Source organism: Muscardinus avellanarius (assembly GCF_963383645.1).
Source record: "Muscardinus avellanarius genome assembly, chromosome: 12".
NCBI lineage: Eukaryota > Metazoa > Chordata > Mammalia > Rodentia > Gliridae > Muscardinus > Muscardinus avellanarius.
In genome coordinates, this window is record NC_137798.1 from 20,538,897 (window position 1) to 20,565,222 (window position 26,326).

The 26,326-nt window shown below is 41.0% G+C and overlaps 1 protein-coding gene and 1 pseudogene across 2 annotated transcripts in view; one reads left to right on the top strand and one right to left on the bottom strand.

Moving 5' to 3' along the window:
- The window catches only part of LOC308271510 (disks large-associated protein 5-like), a gene marked incomplete at both ends in the record, with an annotated part of 45,114 nt that extends 37,591 nt beyond the window's left edge, over positions 1 to 7,523 (bottom strand). Inside the window, 2 exons of the mRNA XM_080707901.1 lie at positions 2,248 to 2,420; positions 7,286 to 7,523. Of these exons, the coding sequence (XP_080564027.1) occupies positions 2,248 to 2,420; positions 7,286 to 7,523 (411 nt within the window). The remainder of the gene's footprint in view (positions 1 to 2,247; positions 2,421 to 7,285) is intronic.
- The window catches only part of LOC308271346 (UDP-glucuronosyltransferase 2B31-like), a 138,783-nt pseudogene that overhangs the window by 85,904 nt on the left and 26,553 nt on the right, over positions 1 to 26,326 (top strand). The gene's annotated exons all lie outside the window — the stretch shown is intronic.

Genomic DNA, 26,326 nt, shown 5'->3' on the forward strand with positions numbered 1-26,326 from the left:
CAGGTTCGAGGACAGCCTCAGCAACTTAGAGACCCTGTTTACAAACAAAAAATAAAAAGGACTGGGGGTATCGCTCAGAAGCAGAATGCCCTTGGGTTCAATCCCCAGCACCACACACACACACACACACACACACACACACACACACACACACACAAAACTTCAGCTAGGTTTTGTGGTGCACATCTATAATTCCAGTATTTGGAAGGTTGAGACATGATTGCAGGCCAGCCTCAGTAACTTATGAGGAGCATGTTTCAAAATAATAATAATAATTTTAAAAGGGTCTGGGTGGGAGCAAGGTTGAAGGTAGAATGCCCCTGGGTTCAATAAATGACTTTCTTTCTTTCTTTTTTTGTGGTACTGGGGTTCCTGAAAGCCCTTCTACCTCCGGGCTATACTCCCAGACCTATTTTTTTTTTTTTTTTTTGGTGGTACTGGGGTTCCTGGAAGCCCTCCTTCCTCCGAGCTACACTCCCAGACCTATTTTATATTTTTGAAACAGGGTCTCTTACGCCAGCACGGCTGGCTTCGAACCTGCGCGATCCTCCTGTCTCCGCCTCCCAAGAGCGAGGATGACAAGTGTGCACCGCCAATCCTGGTTCAAGAAATCACTTTTTTATTTGAATTGAACTCAGGGACATTCTTCCCCTGAGCTGCACCTCCAGTCCTATTTTTTATTTTGAAACAGGGTCTCACTAAGTTGCTTAGGGCCTTGCTAAGTTGCTGAGGCTGGCCTCAGAGCTGCAATCCTATCTCAGTCTCTTAAGTATTGGGATTGCAGGCACTGTCACAGCACCTGGACAGAATCATCTTATCTGACTCCTGAATTCCTTTATGACTCATCACTTATGCGGTCACCAGTCCTGTCAAATCTCTCGCAAGATGTCTTACACCAGTTTTCTTTTTAAACCCACTGCCCCAGTCCACTTAGCACAACTATATCTGGTACTGGGGATTGAACACAGGAGTGCTCTACCACTTTTTATACTTTATTTTGAAACAGGGCCTAAGTTGTTGAGGGCTTCACTAAGTAGCTGAAGCTGTCCGGGAACCATGATCCTCCTGTCAGCCTCCAGAATGCTGGGATTACAAACTTAGGCCACCACACGCAGTTTTAAGACCATATCTCAAATGAAAAGGGCTGGAAGTGCAGCTCGAGGCAGAATGCCCCTGGGTTCCATCCCCAGTACTGCAAGAAAATAAAGTAAAAATAAAAAGATACAGTCTCGCTAAATTGCCCGGGCTCTCCTTGAACTTTGGATTCTCCTGTCTGTCTCCTAAGTTACCAACATTACAGGCCCGTGCCACTGAGCCTGGCCCCAGCTCACACGTTCCGCTCCAGTAGCCTCACAAATAGTCCCCTATAAATGCTTCCTTTCCAGAGCAGAAGGACTTTAAGGACAGGGTACCTTTTCTGAATTATCAATTTGCTAATGGCACTTCTTCATTTCTAAATCCCCTTTTGTTCCCCATAACTTACAGGACAAAATCCTTTACACAACATTGTTTGCCTGGCTCTACCTGCTCTCCTAGTTTTAGCCTATCTCTATTTATTTATCTATTTTTTGTGGTAATGGGGATTGAACCCCGTGGCAATCTACCCAAGCTATACCTCCAGTTCTAGTTTTTATTTTTGAAAGAGGGTCACACTAGGTTGATGAGAGTCTCACTACTTGCTGAGGCTGTCCTTGAACCTGTGATCCTCCTCTCTCAGCCTCCCAAGTACTGGGATTATAGGCATGGGCCACCACACCCAGCTTTTTAATCCTATCTCAATTTACATATCATCCTCATATATAAATTGATTTGCATTCTTCTGATGTACTTTTGTCATTCCTCCCTCTCACCAACTAGTTAACTAGTTAATAAAGGGAACTAAAAGAGAAGGGATTATTTTAGTCACTTAACTCAAAGAAATCTCAAACAAGCCAGGAGTGGTGACACATGCTTGTAATCCCAGCATTTGGGAGGCTGAGACAGGAGGACTACGGTTCATGGACAGCCTCAGCTACTAAGTGAGGCCCTTTGCAACTCAGTGAGACCCTGTTTCTAAATAAAGAATAATAGGGCTGGGGGTGTAGCTTGGAGGTAGAATGCCCCTGGGTTCCATCCCAGTAGCACACACACACCAAAAAAAAAGAAAGAAAGAAAGAAAGAAAGAAAGAAAAGAAAAAAGAAAAGGAAAAAAAATCTCAAATAAAAGGAACTATTCCTCTACACATCAATTTAAGATCATGAATTTACCTTTTTCGGCTCAGCTTTCATAGCAGTCTGGTTTGAGGTAAACAACCAAGGTTTATCAGGTCTATAAAGACCCACTTTAAATATTTCCTTTTTAGCTTTCTCTCTTTGTTCTTTCAGTTTTCGAAGTTGCTTTTCTTCTTTGTATTTTTGGAGCATTTGTTTTCGTTGTTCACCTAAGGGAAAAAATAACAGTGAGAAAAAACATTTCAGATAATAAAACAGGTTTCGCTAAGTTGCTAAGGGACTAAATTGCTGAAGCTGGTTTTCAGTCTGCAATTTTCCTTTCTCAGCTTCCCAAGTACTGGAATTACTGGTATGGACCACTATGCTTAGCATAAAAGGGCAATGTTTTGAACCCAGGGGCATTCTACCTCCGAGCTACACCCCCAGCCCTATTTTTTTTTTTTTTTTTTTTTTTTTTTGTGGGTCTGGGGATGGAACCCAGTGCATTCTACCTCCGAGCTACACCCCCTGCCCTATTTTATATTCTTTATTTTGAAACCGGGTCTCACTGAGTTGCAAAGGGCCTCAGTAAGTAGCTGAGGCTGTCTGCGAACCATGATCGATCCTCCAGGTCTCAGCCTTCCGAATGCTGGGATTACAAGCATGAGCCACCACGCCCGGCTTCCCAGCCCTATTTTTTATACTTTATTTATTTTGAAACAGGGTCTCACTGAATTGTGAAGAGCCTCGCTAAGTGGCTAAAGCTGGCCTTGAACCTACAATTTTCCTATCTCAGCCTCCCAAGAACTAGGATTATAAGTATGTGACACCAGGCCCAGCTTTAGTACTTTTAATAACTTGTTAGTTCCTTAATAATCTAGCCCCTAAATTATTTCAACCTCCAGTTTTTTTTAAGATTTTATCTCTTGTGCGCCTTCACTTGTTCAAATATTTATTAACTGCTGGCTATGTGCTAGGCCTGAACTTCTTCACTTGAAAATTAGTTAGCTTGTGTGAGAGCCAGCCTTCAAGCTGACCTCTAGTCTCACCTCTTGGTAGCCATGCCTTTGTGCTGTTCCCTCCCATAAGGAACAAGGTGGGTCTCTATAGCCTATAAGAATATAAAGTGATGAAGTATGATTTCCAAAATTAGACGGTTTTGCCTTGCTGTCTCTTGGATCACTGGCTCCAAGGGAAACCAGCAGCTATGTGGAAGCTGAAGAAGACTCAGGTAACCCTACGGAGATGTTCATGTGACAAAAAACTAAGGCCTCCTAAGAGAAGCTGCATCACCTTGCTGGTCCTGTGAGTCCGGCATCATGGAAGCATGCCCTCCAATCTCAGTCAAGCCTTCAAATTGATCTCTAGAGGACATCTTCATGCTACCTTCAGAACCACCTAACTAAGCTGCACTCAAATGATTGTCCCACAAAAATTCTGTGTAATAATAAATACTGTTGTTTTAAACCACCATGTTTTGGGATAATTACTACATTTATAAGTGTTATTTTATAATAAGAGAAAATCCAATTCCTTCTCACTTCAAGGGCATTCTTCTAGCAGGTAGCTTCTCACTCTCTACTGAACTGTTACCATCCTGGTGTAACAGACATGCAGTAGTATCCCCCCACCCACAACCTCACCTAGCTAATGCTTCTCTGTCTAGTTCAGTTTAAGTCTAAACACTTTGAGCTATCTCTATCTCCATTTCCAGTTCTCCTTACATCCACCCCTTATTCTAAACTATGACAATTTTGAAATATGAACACAAGTAGAACATAATGAACCTGTATTCATCCGTCACGTAGATTTATTTATTTATTTATTTTTGTGTATGTACGGTACCCAGGGGCTTTTCTACCTCCAGGCTATACTCGCAGACCTATTTTACATTTTATTTGCAAACAAGGTCTCACTAAGTTGCTGACAGCCTCACTAAGTAGCTGAGACTGGCTTTGAACCTGTGTAATCCTCCTGTCTCAGCCTTCTAAGCGCTGAGATTATAAGTATGCACCACCAGGCCTGGCCATCACTTAGATTTAATAATTAAGACTATTTTGCTGAGCCAGGCATGATGGCACATGCTTGTAATTCCAATACTTGGGCGGCTGAGACAGGAGGATCACAGATTCCTCCAGCTCAGCCACAACTACTTAGTGAGGCCCTGTTTCAAAATAAAGAATAAAAAATAGAACTGGGGTATAGCTCAGAGGTAGAATGCCTCTGGGTTCAATCCTCAGTAACTCAAAAAAAAAAAAAATTGCTGCATTTACTTTCTTTTAAGAAACAAATTCTATTCTATTCTATTCACAAGATTTCATCCCTAAGTAATTTAGAATACCTCTCGAAAAAACAGACATGTCCTTTCATAACTACAATACCATGATCACACCTAACAAAATTAGCAGTCATTTCCTACTGTCTATTAGAGCCCAGATTTAATCTTACCTCTGTGTTTCAAGAGGTCTCAGCCACTTCCCCCTCAAAAAAGGTCTCTTTTTAAACCATCAGTTTAGCCGGGCGTGGTGGTACACGCTTGTAATTCCAGCATACGGGAGGCTGAGACCGGAGGATCACGGTTCGTGGACAGCCTCAGCTACTTAGTGAGGCCCTCTGCAACTCAGCGAGACCCGGTTTCAAAATAAATAAAAAATAGGGCAGTGGGTGTAGCTCGGAGGTGGAATGCCCCTGGATTCCATCTCCAGACCCGCAAAAAATACATATAAAATAAAATAAACCATCAGTTTAAAAGAACTGATCAGGAGCCAAGCAAGATCTACATTTTACTTGGATGTCTTATTTTTTTTTGCTTTCATTGGCGGATTAGTCTCACATCATAATGTAAATCATGTTGACAATGTCACACATGCACAGAGTACTTGGTGCCCACCATGTCTTTGATTTTTTTCATATAAACAAATCCTCCTCCCTACCCTTCTTTTCATGCCATTGTCTTACTGACAAAAAAGTCAGTTGTCCTACTGAAGGAGCTAAGGATATGACATCTCAAAATATACTAAATTAATGTACCAATCATTTCAAGTAGAATCACTTGAACTATAACTGTGGAAAGAACCACTTCACCTGTCTTTCCCTATAAGCAACAAGCCTTAAAGATTCTTGCTCGTGACACAAACCTGTAATCCCAGTACTTGGGAGGCAGAGACAGGAGGATCATAGGTTTGAGGCCAGATTCAACAACTTAGCAAGACTGTTTCAAAATAGAAAAAGAAGTGCTGGGGGTAGCTCAGCGGTAGGACATCCTGGCATTCAATCTCCAGTACTATGAAAAAAAATTTATTTTGGAGGCTCAGCATATAGCTCAGCAATAGAATGTTTACCTGTTATGCACAAAGCGCTGGGTTCAATCCCAGGTACCACAAAATAAGAAAAAATATTTCTTTGGAGAAGGATGTCCTTCATAGACCAAGGCTAGAAAATAGCCTCGATCACCAGTTCTTTGCTAGTTTCCACTCACATCCGGGCTCCAAATATTAAAGCGCTCCACTCTTTTCTCTATTTTCTCCATACCCGAAATCTGGATAATCACATAGTCTTAGAGCTTCAAACAACAGGTTACAGTCAACACCTCCGGAATTCCTATCTCCAGCTCAGACTCCCCCTAACTCATCCTGTGTATCCAATTAGCTTTCATCATCTTCCCTTATATGTCCAGTAGGCACCATAAACTAAACATGTCCGAAATCTGAACTCTTAATTTTACCACACCACCCAAAACCATTCCTCAGTCTTTTACAATTTAGTAAATAACTACTCCATAACTTTTGTTTACAGGCACAAAAAAAAAAAAAGTGGCTCTTTCAAGGCATTCTATATCACTTTTTCATTTCCTCCCAAAACCTAAGATTTATTTTCTCTCCTTTCGCCTAGACTACCAGCCCACTTCTTTTGACCTTCACACACTAATATCAAAAGCAAATCACTCCTATCAAAAGCAAAAACAAAATCTTCAACAGTTCTAATTCTCTTTTATCAAAATCATGCCAGCTCCTAATGCCTGCTCTATAAACAATAGATGTGACTCTTGGTTAAATGCAAAAGCCATTGCTCATTTTTCCTCCTTCCCTGTATGTTCCTTGCCTTCTAAGATACTTTATTTTCATCTTTCTGAAATTATTCCTTTTTCTTTAGCTGTTTCTTCTTTTCTTTTTTGTAGTACCAGGGATTGAACACAGGGACATTTGATTTCTGAGCTATACCCCCAGTCCTTTTTTTATTTTTCTTCTGAAACAAGGTCTCACTAGATTGCTGAGAGTCTCAATAAACTGCTGACTCTATCTGGAACCTGAAATCCTCCAGGTTCAGTCTCCCGATTACTGAGATTACAACCCTAATTGCCAAAATTCCTTTTGGGCAAACTGCAAGGATGAATTCTTGGCTCTTTTCTTTTTTTCTTTCTTCTTCTTCTTCTTTTTTTTTTTTTTTTTTTGGTGGTACTGGGGTTCCTGGAAGCCCTTCTATCTCCGGGCTACACTCCCAGACCTATTTTTACATTTTTATTTGGAAACAGCGTCTCCTAAGCCAGCGCACGAGGCTGGCTTCGAACCTGAGCGATCCTCCCGTCTCCGCCTCCCAAGCTAGGGGATTATAAGCGTGCGCCACTACGCCCGGCGTTTCCTTGGCTCTTTTCTCTAAGTAATGTTTCCATTAGCAGAGTATTTTTATTTCAAAGATTATTTAATCATTCTATTTTAATGCTTATCAATTTATCTTGTCAAAACTTACACAAGCTCCAAAAGTAAAGACTTTAGGCTTCCTCTAAGACAATATAAATAAAATGCCACAATATCCCATAGGTGAATTCCCTTACAGCCTTTATTTTTAAAGATTATTTTACTTTTGGCCTCAAACCTGTGATCCTCCTGCCTCAGCTTCCCAAGTACTGGGATTACAGGCATGTGCCACCTTGCCCCGTCAGTCCTGTCCTTAAATGGTCAGGATTTAGTTGTAGAAAATATCAGTTATTTAGAATGATATTTCAAAATTTTATTTTTCTGGCCAGTCCCCCCTGCCCCCCATAGGCATGAAATCAACTTTTACTTACTCTTAAAAGCACTTAAAGAACTTTACTTACTTGGCTTGATACTGGCCTTTTCTGGAACAAGCTCTTGAGATGTCTCATCTAATTCATCAAGAAGCCTACTTTCCAAGGTTGGAATATTGACATCTTTCAAACCAAAATGGCTATTCCGTTCATATTCCTTATGTCTGTTTTCTTTCTGAGACAATGATTTCCTATGGGCAATTTTAGTTCTTATCATTTCAGTACTTAAATCTTTTCTGTGACGAATGGGTAAACGTGAGGAAGACATCCTGTCAGGGAAACAAAAGATAGAAACCAACTTACATGGATTTTTTTTTCTTTTTTTTTTTGTGGTACTGGGGGTGGAACCCAGGGGCTCTTCTACCTCTGTGCTATATTACCAGACCTATTTTATACTTTATTTGGAAACAGGGTCTCAACTAAGTTGCTGAGAGCCTCACTAAATAACTGAGGCTGGCTTTGAACCTGTGCGATCCTCCTGTCTCAGCCTCCCAAGCACTGAGATTACAAGCTTACGCCACTGTGCCCGGCTTTATTTTTTCATTATTTATTTATTTATTTATTTATTTATTGCATTACTGGGGATGGAACCCAGAGGCATTCTACTTCCAAGCTACAAGCCCAGCCCTAATTTTTATTCTTTATTTTGAAACAGGGTCTCACTGAGTTGCAGAGGGCCTCACTAAGTAGCTAAGGCTGGCCATGAACCTGTGATCCTCCTGTCTCAGCCTCCCAAGTACTGGAATTACAAACGTGCACCGCTGTTCCCAGCTAACTTGAATCTCTTGTATATACTAGTTGTAACTTTAAAGATTTTGAAGTTGTATAGCTTTCCATCTTTTTATTATTAAAAAAATTAAGTTGGGCATGGTGGTGCACGCCTGTAATTCCAGCACCTAGACTAAGGCTGAGACAGGAGGATTATAGGTTTGTAGCCAGCCTCAGCAACTTAGGCTCTCACAACTCAGTGAGACCTTGTTTCCAAATAAAAGGATAAAATAGGGTTGGGGGTATAGCTCAGAGGTAGAATGCCCCTGGGTTCCACCCCTGGGTTACACACACACACACACACACACACACACACACACACACACACACATTAAGATTGCAGTTCAGCTTCTTGAGAGCTTTTAAAATAAAAAAATCTTAAAATACACAAGGAACAAATGTGAGACAATGAATACCGGAAAAGGGGTTTTCAAAGGACAAGATGGTATAACCTACTGTGAGTTCTAAATAGAAACTTATTCAACAGATGAAACCTAGAAAAACTACAGCCTAGAATATGGCCAAATTTACCATAAAGAACACTGGAAGAAGGAAAGGTAAAAATAAGAAAAAAAACAACTGTATACAAAGCAGTTTCTTTAACCTTCCTCCAGTGATAAATGCAGGAAGCCTTGTTGTTGTTGTTGTTGTTGTTCTCCTTCTTCTTCTTCTCCTTCTTCTTCTTCTCCTTTTTTCTTTTCTTTTCTTTCTTTTTTTTTTTTTTGTGGTACCAGGTATGGACCAGGGGCATTCTGCCTCCGAATAATACTCTCAGCCTTATTTTTTATTATTTTTTTTGTGTGTGTGGTACTGGGGTTCCTGGAAGCCCTTCTACTTCTGGGCTACACTCCCAGACCTATTTTATATTTTTTTATTTGGAAACAGGGTCTCTTAAGCCAGCGAGGCTGGCTCCAAACCAGCAGCGCAAGCACGATCCTCCTGTCTCTGCCTCCCAAGCGAGGGGATTACAAGCGTGCGCCACCACACCCGGCTTATTCTTTATTTTGAAACATGGTCTAAGTTGCAGAGGGCCTATGTAGCTGAGGCTGGCTGCAAACCTGCCATCCTCCTGTCTCAGCCTCCCAAATACTAGGATTACAAGCAAGAACCACCGCGCCCAGCTTGTAAAAAAGTGACAGGCACTCCAGAACATAAACTAAGATTCTACCTCTATATTCTCAAACACAAGAATTTCTGATTTTTGTTTTGTGATACTGGAGATTGGATCCAGCGCTCTGTGCACACTAGACAAGTAGACAAGTGTATCACTGAGCTATATCCCCAGTTCTCTCAAACTTCTGATTATCAGACAAATAATCCAATTTTGATCCTATCAACCTTGAGATGATGTCAGATCCCACAGATTAAGGGCTCAGTCCCACAAGACTGCTCTCCACATCCAGTGCCAACTGCCAGCCCCAGGTTGTTTTACCCGTGCTACTGACTTCTCAGCTATATATCAGGGTGCCCATGCCCTCTCCTCATATTGAACTAATTTGTTATAGCAACTCACAGAACCCAGGGAAATGCTTACTCGCAACTACCGCTTTATTATAAAGCATGTGATAAAGGATACATATGAAGAGATGGACAGGACAAGGTATGTATAAATTAGTGTGGAGCTTCCATGCCCTCTTCAGACACACTGCCCTCCATAAAGCTCCACCAGGTTCTATCTGAAAGCTTTTTTTTTTGGTGGTGGTACTGGGGTTCCTGGAAACCCTTCTACTTCCAGGCTACACTCCCAGACCTATTTTATGCTCTTTTATTTGGAAACAGGGTCTCCTAAACCAGCAAGGCTTTGAACTCTGCCTCCCAAGCTCGGGGATTATAAGCGCGAGCCACCACACCTGGCTTATCTGGGATTATAAGCGCGAGCCACCACACCTGGCTTATCTGGGATTATAAGCGTGAGCCACCACACCTGGCTTATCTGAAAGCTTTTTTTTTTTTTGGTGGTACTGGAGGTGGAACCCAGAGGCCTTCTACCTCTGGGCTATACTCTCAGACCTATTTTATATTTTTATTTGGAAACAGGGTCTCACTAAGTTGCTGAGAGCCTCACTAAGTAGCTTGAGGCTGGCTTCGAACAGGATCACCTGTCTCAGCCTCCCAAGCGCGGGATTACAAGCGTGCGCCACCACGCCCAGCGTTGTTGTTGTTGATGGCACAGGTGATTGACCCTGGGGCATTCTACCTCCGACCTACACAACCAGCCTTTTTTTTTTTTTTTTTTTTTTTTTTACTTTGAAACAGTGTCTAGCTAAGTTGCCTTGACCCTGAGACCCTCGGGTCTCCGCCTCCCAGGTATTGGGATTGCAGGCGCCTGCCACCACGCTCGGCTATTACTTTAATAAAATAGAGGAGAGAAATAACACTAAAGGCATACTTAATGTTCCCAGAAACCCTAAAAAGCGGCTTACTATTACTGTCATTGTAGAGATGGGGCACATCAACTGCCCGCATCTGGCTTGGGTGGTGGATCCCACGCCAGGCAACCTGGCTCTCACACACGTACATCTAAGTTCTTCTGCTGCCAGGAGTTCCTTCCCCCTTGAAAGTCTAAATGCGATGCTCGGGCTTGCTCGGACCTTCGCCACTGGGTGTTTTTCGTCGTCACCGAGTCTGGGAGGAGCGACTGGAATCCAGTGTCAACAGCAGAGATGCCAAACGTCCCGCACGGGAAGCCCGGTGCCACCGAGGCCAATCAAGCCCCGGCAGTGAAGCGAGAGCAACACACACTGGCACCTCGCAGCTCCGCGCCCTCAGGCGGGAGGGCGGGCGACGCGGACCCCGCAGCCTCCCCGCTGCTCACGCCGTCCCCGAAGCGGGCCGGCGTCCTCCCCGCCGCCACCCTCACCTACCTGCGGCACCTTCTTCTGGGAAACCTCAGCAGAACTAAAAGTAAAGGAATGCTCGGTTTCCGGACGACTTCGGTCGCCTCCGGAGCAAAAACGCCTACAATCACGACCTGCAAATTCAGACCTCCCGCATGAGCCTCTGATTGAGCCTCTGATTGGAGGGACTTTATCCAACACTTCCGTGATAGTGCCCGCCCCTTCCATGTGTTACTGATTTAATTTGATAAATTCACAGGTGGTCATTACGTATTAGTAAAATTAACTCATTAATTGCGCCTTATGGTTGTGCTGCACAGGTGGTGTTAACTTGTACAGAATAAGGTGTAGAGTCATTCTACCTCAGCACTTGTTCTCGAATGGAGTAACCCATGGCAAACTACTGCTTTACAAAATAGTGATTCAAGGTTATGCACAGCCTAAAAACTGCTGTTCTATATATATCATGGTATAACTCAGAGTTAGGCATAGCCTGATCTCCACAGTTGCCCAACCTGGCCTTAAACTCCTGGGCTCAAATGATCCACCTGCCTCTGTCTCCTGAGTAGCTGGGATTATAGGCATGTGTCACTATGCTCAACTGGGTCTGGTATTTAATTAGCTGTGGGACTGTATTAATCTTCAGATTCCTTTCCATCATGGAAACCCTAATTCTGTGTTTCAGTTAATTCCCAATGAAGTTTTAATTCATTATATTTTCTTTTTTGCTACTACCGTTCAGCTGAAATTACTCTAAGACTAATCACATCCTTATTATAGCTGGGCGTGGTGGTACAGGTCTGTAATCCTTGTACTTGGGAGGCTGAGATAGGAGGATCGCAGTTTTAAAGCCAGCCTCAGCAACTTAGTGAGGCTTGTTAGCAACTTAATAAGATCTTTCTTTCTTTCTTTCTTTCTTCCTTTCTTTCTTTCATTCCTCCCTCCCTCCCTCCCTTCTTTCTTTCTTTCTTTCTTTCTTTCTTTCTTTCTTTCTTTTGTTCTTTCTTTCTTTTTGTGGTACTAGAGATGGAACCCAGGAACATTCTACCTCTGAACTGCAACCCCAACCCTATTTTTTATTCTTTATTTTGAAACAGGGTCTCACTGAGTTGCAAAGGGCTTCACTTAGTAGCAAAGGCTGTCCCAGAACCGCGATCCTCCTGTCTCAGCCTCCCAAAGGCTGGGATTATACAAATTTGGCCTGCTCCTATATAGCAGCAACTAAGATCTCTAGAAAATACAGATAGAAAAATAACAACCACAGTCAAAGAAAATACTTTTGTGATGTTTTTGGTTGTTTCAAACATTCTAAGGCCAAAGAAAAAAAAGAGAACATATATTTATAAAAACTAGGAATTAGCCAGGCGTAGTGGCGCACGCTTGTAATCCCTGCACTCGGGAGGCTGAGACAGGAGGATCGCACGGGTTCGAAGCCAGCCTCAGCTACTTAGTGAGGCTTTCAGCAACTTAGTGAGACCCTGTTTCCAAATAAAATATATTAAAAACAAAAGGTCTGGGAGTATAGCTTGGAGGTAGAAAGCCTCTGGGTTCCACCGCCAATACCACCAAAAAACAACAACAACAACAACAAAAAAACAAAAAAACCCACAAAAAACCAAAAATAACTAGGAATTAAAGTCTCTAGAAAATAGCAATATATAGAAAATGAGTGTGTGGAGAAAATAAGGGATAGAGGCTATACAAAATCTTGTCAATTAGAGATTTTTACAAATATAATGTGTGTGTCTGTGTGTGTGCACACGCACATGTGTGTATTACTGCAGATTGAACCCAGAGGCATTCTACCTCTGAGCCAGACCCCCATCCCTATTTAATTATTTGTTTGTTTGTCTAATTATCTAGAGTGGCCTACAGAATTCCAATTACCTGACTAAAGATTCATTTCTTCTATATTATTTTTTGGTGGTACTGGGGGTGGAACCCAGAGGCTTTCTACCTCCGGGCTATACCCCTAGACCTTTTTTTTAAATATATATTTTATATTATATATATATATATAACATACTATATATTTTAATATATATTTAATATATATTATATATATTTTAATATATATTTTATTTGGAAACAGGGTCTCACTAAGTAGCTGAGGCTGGCTTTGAACCCGTGTGATCCTCCTGTCTCAGCCTCCCAAGCGCGGGGAATACAAGCATGCGCCACCACACCCAGCTTTAGTATTTATTTTTGGACAAATCACTTCATGGTGGCCCCAAACCTTAGTTTTCCCACGTGTAAATTATGGGAATGATGACATCTAAATATGTACCCAATAGAGTTGTGGGGAGGATGCAATGGAAATAATGCATGTGTGCATATGACAACATTCTGAAAACTGTAAAACTCGGTAAGAATAAAAGCTGCTGTTTTTGTTCAAGTATTTTTAATTTGTAAGTAACATCATAAGTTCGTTTGTGATCTTTCCAAAATTACTAACTAGGCTCTACTGATGCTAAGTTCTTTAAAAATGTTTTTTGACAGTGATTGTCAGGAGGTAATTATTTATTTGAAATAATTCATTAATTCATAAAATATGCTAGTAGTTTCAACAAATAAGATAGCGATAGAAAGAAATGGAGAAAATAGTTGAATTTCTGGAATAAAAGCAGTTATTGGACTTCTATGGAATTTTATTCATCTATATCATTTTAAACTCTTCTAGGCCAAACCAGGTAATAAAACTGGCAAAGATCACACAATTAACTTAGTTGAGATTTTTACCATCAGAAGGACAAGATTTTTTCCCAATTAATGAAACATTTTAAAGTTAATGAGTACAGGTCTACAGAATTATTATCCTTTCTGTAAATATTTTAACTGTGCAACATTCATGATATACTGTAACCTAAAATAATGATGACCTAAAATCAGGATGTGTCTCAGTATTGAAAATTAATGAATCAGCAGTTATTGTAATCATAAAAACTCTGAAATTAAAAAACTGTCAAGAAAGAGGCTGTGGAAAAGAGGTAGCAGTGATACTTAAAAATATATAATTCCAGCTTGCCGTGGTGGCACACGCTTGTAATCCCCGCGCTTGGGAGGCGGAGACAGGAGGATCGCGCAGGTTCGAAGCCAGCCGCGCTTGCTTAAGAGACCCTGTTTCCAAATAAAAATATAAAATATCTCTGGGAGTGTAGCCTGGAGGTAGAAGGGTTTCCAGGAACCCCAGTACCACACACACAAAAAAATGTATATATATATAATTTCATTACATATTTTAAGGAAAATGACTCTTCACATATAAAAAGAAGAATGCTATAAATAAGTTAATGATCTTCTATGTGGCAGGGAAATTATGTCAGATCATATTTATAACATTTAATGCAGGTGTATGTTGAGTTATTTTTACATAGCTGGTGACACTAGATTAACATAATCCTTTTCAAAACAATTTGGCTGTATGTGCCAAGAGCCATAGAAACTTCAGAGCCCTTTTGACCCCATAATGCCATATCTGACAAGTCATCATAAAATCATATGCCTAAAGAAGTTCACCAGTTTCCTCACAATGAAAAACTGAAAGCAATTTAAATGTCAACGATGAGGAAATACTTTAGTAAAGAGTCTAATCTATTTGATGGGATGTTATGCAGTTGCTGAAAATAATAACCACAAATGCCAAATCACAACATAGAAAAATGTATATGAAAGCCGGGTGTGGTTAACACATGCTTACAATCCCAGCATTTGGGAGGCTGAGACAGGAGGATGGCAGTTCTCGAACAGCCTCAACTTAGTGAGGTCCTTTGCAACTCAGTGAAACCCTATTTCAAAATAAAGAATAAAAAATAGGGCCGGGGCCAGGCATGGTGGCGCACACTTGTAATTCCAGTATTTGGGAGGCTGAGACAGGAGAATCATGGTTCGTGGACAGTCTCAGCTACATAGTGAGGCCCTTTGCAATTCAGTGAGACCCTGTTTCAAAACAAAGAATAAGCCGGGTGTTGTAGCGCACCCTTGTAATCCCCTTGCTTGGGAGGCAGAGACAGGAGGATCCCGCAGGTTCAAAGCCAGTCTTTCTGGCTTAAGAGACCCTATTTCCAAATAAAAAATACAAAAATAGGTCTGGGAGTATAGCCTGGAGGTAGAAGGGTTTCATCTCCAGTACCACCACACACAAAAAAAAAAAAAAAAAAAAAAAGAAAAGAAAAAGAAATAGGGATGAGGGTGTAGCTCAGAGGTAGAATGTCCCTGGGTTCCATCCCCAGTACTGCCAAAAAAAAAAAAAAAAAAAAAGCATGTGATGTAGTGTTTAATGAAAAGTACAGTGTCTGTTCACTGCTGAAAATGAACAAGAACAGACCAAAATTATAATATCCACATTACTGTGGAGATAGGAAAGACTCTTTGCTTCAAATGTTTAATAGTGGCTTGAGGATGTAGCTCTGTGGTAGAGTACTTGCCTAGCATGCACATAAGGCCCTGAGTTTGACCCCCAACCCTGCTGTTTCTTCACAGGTTTGCGTTAAATTATCGTCACAAGCCAGGCATTGATGGTGCATGCTTGTAATCCCAGCATTTGGGAGGCTAAAATGGGAGGATCGTGGTTTGCGGCCAGCCTCAGCTACATAGTGAGGTTCTCTGCAACTCAGAAACCCTGTTTTCCAATAAAAAAAATTATAAAAAAGAAACCCTGTTTCAAAATAAAGAATAAAAACTAGGCCTAGAGTGTAGCTCAGAGGTAAAATGCCTCTGGGTTTCATCCCCAGTACCACAAAAAAAAAAAAAAAAAAAAGAAAAGAAAAGGTTTGATTTGAGGTCAGCCTCAGCAATTTAGAGAGGCCCTCAAACATTTAATGAGACCCTGTTTTCAAATAAAAAATAAAATAAGGTTAGGTATAGCTCAGAGTTAGAATGCATGAGAGTTATCAAGTTAGATAACATGTTATCTAACATTTATGGTTTTTTATGGAGCTTAATTCTACATACATTGATCCAGGCTTGCTTAGAACTCTTGGTTCAAACAAACTCCTGTCTCAAACTTGCAGGTAGTCCACCGGCACACACCACCACACTGGGCTAGACCAAACATGTTTAAAATGGGCATGGTCTCATTGGGATGATGATGAATTGTGAATTGTGTCCTCTCTAAAAATCTCTAAGCAATTCTTCCAAGGAAAGGATTCTTGCTCCTATCTGGAGCAACAGCTGTATCCACAAGACTGCAACATGTTCACATAAACCAGGTGTGGTGGTGGCACATGCCTGTAATCCCAGTACTTCTATTAGAAGGCTGAGATAAAAGGTTTAAATTTTAAATTAAAAAAAAAGGGGGGGCAAAATCTTGAGCCTCAAGGCCGGGCGTGGTGGCGCACATTTGTAATCCCCGCATTTGGGAGGCTGAGACAGGAGGATCGAACAGGTTCGAAGCCAGCCTCATCTAGCTTAAGAGACCTTGTTTCCAAATAAAATATAAAATAGGTCTGGGAGTGTAGCCTGGAGGTAGAAGGCCCCTGGGTTCCATCCTCAGTACCACCAAAAAAAAAAAAAAAAAAAAAAATCTTGAGTCACATTGGGGTTTTTTGTTTTGTTTTGTTTTTGCTTCTGGAGATTGAACCCAGGGGTGTTCTATATCTTTGCTATACCCCAACCCTAAATTATTTTTTTAATTTTGAAACAGGGTCTCATTAAATCGCTGAGGCTGGTAGTAAACCTCGATCTTCCTGTCTCAGCCTCCTAAATACTAGGATTAGAAGTGTGTACTACCACGTCCACTCTTGTGGGTCACTTTGACATGGGGAACAGCCTCAATTCCTAGCCCAGAGTTTCAAATAAGAGGTTTTTACATTCTAGTTCCCAAGGAAACAGACAATAACACTATTAACAGAACCTAAAAATAAAATTTTATTTTATTTATTTTTATTTGAAAACAGGGTCTCACTAAATTGCTGAGAGCCTCACTAAGTAGCTGAGGCTGGCTTCGAACCTGCATAATACTCCTGTCTCAGCCTCCCAAGTACTGGGATTACAAGCATGAGCTAACATCCCCGTCCAAAAAAAAAAAGTGTTTCTGATGAGAGGAAGCCAAGGCTACATAATCAATCTTTCTCCTCCTGCTATGCATCTTCTCTCCTTTGGAGTGGCCACTGAGCTTTTTCCAGTGACATCCCAGTTCTGCTTTATTTCTGTCAGCTCTGGAACAGAGTCCTAAGAAACCCCAATTGTTAAACTGCCTCTGCTTCATGGCAGCACCAGCCCAGAGCCACTCCAGATCCCCAGACCCTTTGAAATTATTCAGTGTAAACCCAATCCCCGAGGTAATGAAACATCTCCTTTAGAATTAAAATCGACTGCTCTTTTGCATCATGAACTTTCTCAAGCTGAGACTGGAAACTGAGGAACAATCATTGGCCTGGAAGGGTGCTGGGGAAACTGAGACTGTGATGTGTTTCAGAGTAGAAACAAGCTAGCTAAATGTACATGTGCAACGCCGGGCGTGGTGGCGCACACCTGTAATCCCCGCACTTGGGAGGCAGAGACAGGAAGATCGCACAGGTTAGAAGCCAGCCGCGCTGGCTTAAGAGACCCTGTTTCAAAAATATAAAATAGGTCTGGTAGTGTAGCCCGAAGGGCTTCCAGGAACCCCAGTACCACTAAAATAAATAAATAAATAAATAAATAAATAAATAAATAAATAAATAAATGTACATGTGCGTATTTCCTGCCTTCTGTCCCACTATGCCCCTCTTTCCTCTTACAGAAGTTATCCACACCCAGAGCCCCTTGTTTTAGTTCGTTTTCCATTTCTGTGACCCAAATACCTGATAAGAAGAACTCAGAGGAGGTAAAGTTTACGTTGGCTCATGGTTTCAGGGGTTCAGCCCATAGATGGCCGAATCCTGAGGCAATGAAACCTCTAAGAGGTGACAGCTGGCTGGAGGAAGTAAGGGCACTGGAGCTGCCCTTAACAGGGATCTTGGGTGCCATGTGTCTCCTTCTCTCTTTGCTTCTTGGTTTGCACAAGGTGAACAGACCTCCTCAGCCACACACCTGCCATGATATATTATGCCATCACAGACCCAAGGCATTAGGGCACGGAAACCATGAGCCAAGGAAAGACTTGTCTCTCTCTCTCTCTCTCTCTCTCTCTCTCTCTCTCTCTCTCTCTCTCTCTCTCTCTCTCTCTCTCGGTGGTACTGGGATGGAACCCAGGGGCTTTCTACCTCTGGGATATACTCCCAGACCTATTTTAGATTTTATTTGGAAACAGGGTCTCACTAAGTTGCTGAGAGCCTCACTAAGTAGCTGAGACCGGTTTACTTGGATTACAAGCCTGCACCACCACACCCAGCTATTTTTAACTTTATTTTGAAATAAGGTTTCATTAGGCAGGTGTGGTGGCACACACTTGTAATCACAGAACTTGGGAGGCTGAGAAAGGAGTATCGCGCAGGTTCGAAGCTACTTAGTGAGGCTCTCAGCAACTTAGTGAGACCCTATTTCCAAAACAATATATAAAACAAGTCTGGGAATGTAGCCCAGAGGTAGAATGTCCCTAGGTTCCATCCCCAGTACCACCAAAAATAAATAAATAAATAAATAAATAAATAAATAAATAAATAAAGTAAGTAAGTTAAAAATAGGGCTGGGGTGTAGCTTGAAGGTAGAATTCCCTGGGTTCAATACCCAGCACTGAAAAAAAAAAAAAAAAAAAAAAAACACATCTTACTTTAAAAGAAATGTTTTACTTAATAGATGCATAATTCATTACAATTTTTTGCAGCAATAATTTATTAATCATTATGTTTTCATATATATCATTTACTACATTACAAATCAATCATTCTCTTTATGGTAGCTATTTAGGTAATTTAAAAATTTTATTACTTATTTATTTACTCTTTGCAGTACTCAGGATGGAACCCAGGGGCATTCTACCTCCAAGCTACACCCCAGCCCTATTTTTTATTGTTGTCCATGAACCAAGATCCTCCTGTCTCAGCCTCCCACATGCTGGGATTACAAGTGTAATCCTATGTGCCACCACACCTAGAACCTGCTATTCTCCTCAGTCTCCCAAATACTGGGATTACAAGCATGTGCCACCACACTCGGCTTTTAATTTTTCTATAATAAATTATCCTTTAACATTTTTAAAGTGATCATTTTTGTTCAAGTTCTTATTAATTTTTTTATTTTGCAGTACTGGAGATGGAACCCAGAGGCAATCTACCTCTGAGCTACATTTCCAGCCCTCTTTTTTATTTTTTATTTTGAAACAGGGTCTCACTGAGTTTCAAAAGGCCTCACTAAGTAGCTGAGGCTGTCCACGAACCGCGATCCTCCTGTCTCAGCCTCTCAAATACAGGGATTACAAGCATGCGTCACCATGCCCGGCTCAAACTTTCTTTTTTTCTTTTTTCGGATTAAGTCAGATTCTCTTTCCAAGGAATCGATATGGAGATAGAGTAAATTAGTTGGCTATGAGTGTTGGATCAAGCTTCTTTTTTATATCACCAAATTATTTCTTTATTTCTGTAGTCTTTATAACGAGGCAGAACTACTTTTATAATAGATGTAAAAATACCAGTCAAATAGTGCAAAATTTATACTTTACAAAGTGAAAGCCACCCACCCCCTCCTGTCCCACCCTACCTCTGCCATCCCACCCAAGTGTGATCTTTTTTCCTATGACAGAAGGATCACAGGTTCAAGGACAACCTCAGCAACTTAGTGAGACTTTCAGTAACTTACTGAGACCCTATTTTCAAATAAGAAATAAAATCAGTCTGGGAGTATTCGTGGAGGGAGAATGGCTCTGGGTTCAATTCCCAGTACCAACACACACACACACACACACACACACACACACAGAGTTTTACTTGATTACAGGACTTTAAAAAAAACTGAGTGATTTCATTTTCTAAAAAGACTGCCTGTTCACTAATATTACTTTGTCACTCATTAATTTTTGTTAATGTTTTTGTCTAGTTACTTTTCAAGTGTTTCTTCTCGGGTAAACTGTTCATCTGTAGTAGGCTAAGTCATTTTTTGTTTGTTTTAATTTGAATATTTTGGTCTACTCAGGCTTTTTTTTTTCCTCCTAGAGCTTTCTTTCTTTCTTTCTTTCTTTCTTTCTTTCTTTCTTTCTCCCTTCCTTCCTTCCTTCCATCCTTTCTTTCTTTCTTTCTTCTTATTTTGTGCTACTGGAGATTGACCTCAAAGGTATTCTATTTTATTGCTTACTTTGGAACAGGGTCACACTAAGTTGTGGAGGACCTCTTGTTGCTAAGGCTGGCTGTGAACCTGCAATCCTCCTATCTCAACCTCCCAAATCCTGGGGTTACAAACCATGCCTGGGCCCCCCTTTTCTTTCTTTTTTTGAGATACTGGAGATTGAACCCTTGGCTTTGTGCTTGCTAGGCAAGTACTCTACCTCCAAGCTACATCTTCAGTCCTCAATTTGAATATTTTTAGCAGGTATTTATATAATGGTAAAGGATTTAATAGTTAAAAGTAAAGACCTAGTGCCCATGAGCATATTTTAATATGAGTTCTTTATTAACTATGTCTTATAAATATTAATGAGGCAGTGAAGTATATTGAAATAGCCTCATTTATTTTAATTAATCTAATTTTTATTAGAAAAGTGCTACATTCACATAATATAAAAATTAGAATAAAACAAGCTTAATATGAAAAATAAAATCTCCCTACTTGGCTCAATCCTCCCTTCTCTTCCCAATTGGTAATTTATTTTCCATAAATCACTTCTGTTTACAGTTTCTGGTATTAGTTTTATATCATTTTCTTCTCTAAGTTTTATCAGGTTTATATAGAATCTATTGATATTTCACTTTGAAAGATTAAAAATTTATCATGATCTACCCTCCCTACCACTTCTTTTTGTTGTTGTTGTTGGTGGTGGTGGTGGTGTGTGTGTGTTTGTGTGTGTGTGTGAGTGATACTGGGGATTGAACCCAGAGGCATTCTACATTCAAGCTATATTCCCCGCCCTATTTTATTCTTTATTGTGAAAGAGGGTCTCACCAAGTTGCAGAAGGCCTCACTAAGTTGCTGAGGCTGGCTATGAACCTGTGGTCCTTCTGTCTCAGCCTCCCAAGTACTAAGATTACAAGTGTGTGCCACCATGCCTGGCTATTTTGGGAGGAGGGTACTAGGGATTGAACCCCGAGGCATTCTACCTCTGAGCTACAGCCTTATGTTTATTTTTTACTTTGGAACAGGGTCTCACTAAGTTGTGGAGGTCTTCAGTTGCTGAGATTTATTTGTCTTGAATCTATGATCCTCCTGCCTCAACCTCCCAAGTACTGGAATCACAAACATGTACCACACACCTGGTTTAAATGCAGAATTCTGTGTGTGTGTGTGTGTGTGTGTGTGTGTGTGTCAGAGAGAGAGAGAGAGGGAGGGAGAGAGGGAGGGAGGGAGGGAGAGAGAGAGAGAGAGAGAGAGAGAGAGAGAGAGAGAGAGAGAGAGAGAGAGAGAGAGGCTGGAAATGGAACCTAAGGGCTTTTGACCTCCGGGCTACACTCCCAGCCTTATTTTATATTTCATTTAGAAACAGGGTCTCACTAAGTTACTGAGAGCCTCACTAAGTAGCTGAAACTGTCTGCAAACCTGCGATCCTCCTATCTCAGCCTCCCAAGTACGGGAATTACAAGAAGCATGTGCCACCATGCACAGCCTGGCAGAATTCTTGACTTACAAAACTTTAGTATGAAAGAAAAGAATGCCACCTGCTGTAGTTTGGGTCTGGAGTGTCCCCCAGAGGCTTGTGTGTGAAACAAAGGCTTGATTCTCAGGGCTTTGGGCGCTTAGAGTATGAGGACTCTAACCTTATCAATGGACTGATCCACTGAGGGGCTGGGAGCTGAATGGACTGTTGGGATGGTGGAGACTGGAGGCAGTAGAACCCAGTCTAAGGGTGGGTCCTAGATATAAAGTCCCCACCCCCACCCCTTTGGGGCCGCCAAGTAATACCTAGCTCTGTCCCACCAGGCCCTCTCTACTACGATTTTCTGCCTCATCACAGGCCCAAGGCAATGAAGCCAGCTGACCACAACTGAAACCTCTGAAATCAGGAATCAAAATAAGTCTTTCCTTTTTAAGGCTTATGCCAGGTTTTTGTGGAAAGAACCAGGGTTATCTCTGGTGTTCTAAGAAGCAAGTTGGTTTTTTGTTTTTGTTTTTGTTTTTGTTTTTGTTTTTTTTTTAGTGGTACTGAGGATTGAACCCAGAGGCACTCTACACAGCCCAATTTTCTAATTCTTTCTTTTATTTTTTCTTTCTTTTATTTTCTTTCTTCTTTCTTTCTTTCTTTCTTTCTTTCTTTCTTTCTTTCTTTCTTTCTTCTCTTCTTCTCTTCTTCTCTTTCTTTCTTCTTTCTTTGTGGTATTGGGAGTAAACCCAGGAGCATTCTACCTCCAAGCTGCACTCCCACACCATTTTTTATTCTTTATTTTGAAACGGAGTCTCACTAAATTGTGGAGTCACTAAATTAGTGGCCTCACTAAATAGCTGAGGCTGTCTGTGAACCCGGATCCTCCTGTCTCAGCCTCCCAAGTACTGGGATTACAAGCATGCTTCACTACGCCCAGCTTCAATTTTATTTCTTATTTGGAAACAGAGTCTCATTAAGTTGCAGAGGGCCTTGTTAAATTGAGAAGGCTGGCTTCAAACCTGCCATCCTCCTGTCTCAGCCTCCCAAGTACTGGGATTACCAGTGTGTTCCACCACGCCCAGCAAAAAAGCAAGTTCCTTTTGGCTTTTCTGGAAATTCATATCCATTTGCTTTTTATCAACCATGCAGCTCTCAACATTTTGGATATGCTAATGATACTCTAAATTTCAGTGTTCTGTTTTAAAAATAACTGTCTTGAAATTTCAGTGGTAATTGTGGAATTAATCACACACGCATAAGCCAGTCGTGTAGCCCACGCCTGTACTCCCAGCTTCTTGGGAGGCTGATATAAGAGAATCACTAGTGCCTGTGAGCTTGAGGCCAGCCTGGGTGACATACCAAAACCCATCTCAAAAAAAAAAAAAAAAAAAAAAAAAAAAAAAAAGAAAGAAAGAAAGAAAGAAAGAAAAGGAGAAAAAAAAAAAAGGACTATGTGTGCATAGTTTATACTTTGACCTGAATAGAGCCTTTTCATTAAGAGATTCTTGGTAATAACCATTTATTGGAATAAAACTTTGTATAGTGTGTTTCCATTTTCTTCTTTCTTTCTTTCTTTTTTTTTTTTTTTTTTTTGGCACTGAGGATTGAACCAGAAGCATCCTACCTCTGAGCTATAGTCTTCTGGCTCTATTTTATTTTTAATTTGGAAACAGGGTCTCATTGGGTTGCTGAGGCTAGCTTCAAACCTGTGACCCCCCTTCTGAGCCTCCTAAGCACTGTTACCATGCCCAGCTCCTTCTTTCTCATCTGAATCTTCAGTGTGCATCACATGTGCACATGAAATCATTTACTTTCTCAAGTGGACCCTTTTCCTTGGCATTCACTAAGCTTCCACTGCTTTGGTTTTCTTTTTCTCCCTATCCAAAAAATGTAAAATACTGGGAAGACCTATTAGAAAGACATACCCCTAGCCTGGTATGGTGGTGCACACCTGTAATCCTAATATTTGGGAGGCTGAGATATAAGGATTGCAGGGTCAAATCAAGCCTCAGTAATTTATCAAGGCCCTTAGCAACTTAGTGAGACCCTGTTTCAAAATAAAAACTAGGCCGGGTGTGATGGTGTCTGTTTATAATCCCAGTACTTGGGAGGCTGAGACAGGAGGATTGAAGATTCGTGGCCAGCCTTGGCTACTTAGTGAGGCTCTCCACAACTTAATGAGTTCTGTTTCAAAATAAAGAATAAAAACTAAGGATGGGGGTATACCTCAGCCCCTGAATTTAATCCCTAGTACCGTGAAAATAAAAAATAGTAATAATAATAAAGAGTGCTGGAGGGGTATAGCTCTGAAGTAGAATGCCCTTGGGTTCAATCCTTTATAACACACACATACACACAAACATATTTCTAGTGAGCCTTTAGAAATCTTAGTTTATGCCAGGCGTGGTGGCGCACGCTTGTAATCCCCGCGCTTGGGAGGCAGAGACAGGAGGATTGCGCAGGTTTGAAGCCAGCTGCGGGCGCTGGCTTAGGAGACCCTGTTTCCAGATAAAAATGTAAAAATAGGTCTGGGAGTGTAGCCCGGAGGTAGAAGGGCTTCCAGGAACCCCAGTACCACCAAAAGAAAAAAAAAAAAAAAAAGAAGAAGAAAAGAAAAAAGAAAAGAAAAAAGAAATCTTAGTTTACATTTAAGAGTTGTTACTATTATATAACAGTTACAGAATGGCATAATTACAAAAGAATGGCAATAATATATAGTCTAGACATAGCACAATAATGAAAGATATATCAATACATTCAAAAGTTTGAATAAAATGCTTACATGTAATCATATAATCTCTATACATTACCAGCCTTAAGACATTCTGAAACTAGTTAGTGGGTGACAAAATTTGCAATATCTCTCTACCTAAAGTACAAGAAAAATGAACATAAGTTATTACACATGCATATATATGTGCACATGTAAACCCAGTGCTGAAGCTGTGTCTAAATCAGAATAAGAAGACACTTCAGTATCTCCAGAGCTACTTAGCCTTCCTTCACAAAGCAAAAGGAAAATAACATAGAGCCCATGTTCCCTACAGGCACCAAAACTCTTACTCTAAACAGATAGAAAGTAGCCGGGTGTGGTGGTGCACGCTTATAATCCCTGTGCTTGGGAGGCTGAGACAGGAGGATCACACAGGTTCGAAGCCAGCCTCAGCTACTTAGTGAGGCTCTCAGCAACTTAGTGAGACCCTGTTTCCAAATAAAATATAAAATAGGTCTGGGAGTATAGCCTGGAGGTAGAAAGCCCCTGGGTTCTGCCCCCAGTACCATCAAAAAAATAAAAAATTAAACAGATAGAAAGTATTGAGTTTACCTTTAAACACACACACACACACACACACACACACACACACAAAGAAACAAAGAATCTATTGTCCAAATTGCTTTTGTCAGACTTCTTTTGTATTTATTTATTTATTTATTTATTTATTCATTCATTTATTTGTTTGTTTAATTTATTTGCAGTGCTAAAGATCAAACCCAGTTCCTGGTGCATGTCAGCAAACACTCTACTACCAACTATAGCTCTCAGCCCCCAGTGTGACATTTCACTACTTGCATACAATATATAATGATCAGATCAGAGTAAATGGTATATCCATCACCTTAAATATCTACCATTTTTGTGTGTGTGTGTTGGGAACATTAAAAAGTCCTCTTCTGCCGGGCGTGGTGGTGCATGCTTGTAATCCCAGCGCTTGGGAGACTGAGACAGGAGGATTGCACAGGTTCAAAGCCAGCCTTAGCTACTTAGTGAGGCTTTCAGCAACTTAGTGAGACCCTGTTTCCAAATAAAGTATAAAAAAGGTCTGGGAGTATAGCCCAGAGGTAGAAAACCCCTGGGTTCCACTCCTAGTACTACACACACACACACACACACACACACACACACACACACAATCCTCTTTACCAGCTGTATGAAATAAACATAAATTGTTAACCACAGTTACTCTACTGTTCTATAGAACACTGGAAGTTTTTCCTCCTATCAAACTGAACCCCGGTACTGGTTACCATTCTCTCTCCCTCACCCCACCAACTCCTGAAGTCAAGGTCTCCTCTCACCTGCCTGTGAGAACATAATAAAACATTTTCTATCAAAGGATTTGCTTCATTTAAAGTAACTCCATTTTGTAAAACCACTGTTTTGTACTCTTATATAAATTCCTGTTTCTTTGTAAGTTATCGTTTCCCGAAAACTGCAAATGTCAACCTCTCCTCTGGTATTCCGTTCTAGATGAATTAGCCAATCAGGTAAGACTATGAAACTACACTCCCACAAATAGGAGTCCAGTACATAAGTCTGTGTTGGGGATTAAAACTGGGCGAACTTCCTGCTCGGCGTGCTTGCTCACCAGACTTCTGTTGATGGCACACCCTTTTTGCAAAAGGTAAACATTTGCCTTGTTGAGTGACCGTGGAGGTTTCTTTGTATCACTGGTTCACATTTCCCAGGAGCCCTTAAGGGTGAAGCTGAACATTTCAGTCCTAGAAAATCCACTGCAATGTGAATTTGATCTTTTTACTGTTGTTGTTATTTTCTTTTTTGGTACTGGAGGCTGAACCCAGAGGTATGCTAACTCCCAGCTCTACCCCCAGCCTTATTCTGCTCTCTATTCTGAAACATGGTCTCATTAAAATGTTCCTGAGGCTAGCCTTCAACCTGCAATTCTCCCATCTCAGCCATCCAAGTACTGGGATTATAAGTATGTGCCTCTACACCCGGCATGGCTTTGATCTTTCTTGTGTTCTACCCATACTGCTCTTCTCTCCTCTCCTCTCTCTCCTCTCTCTCTCTCTCTCTCTCTC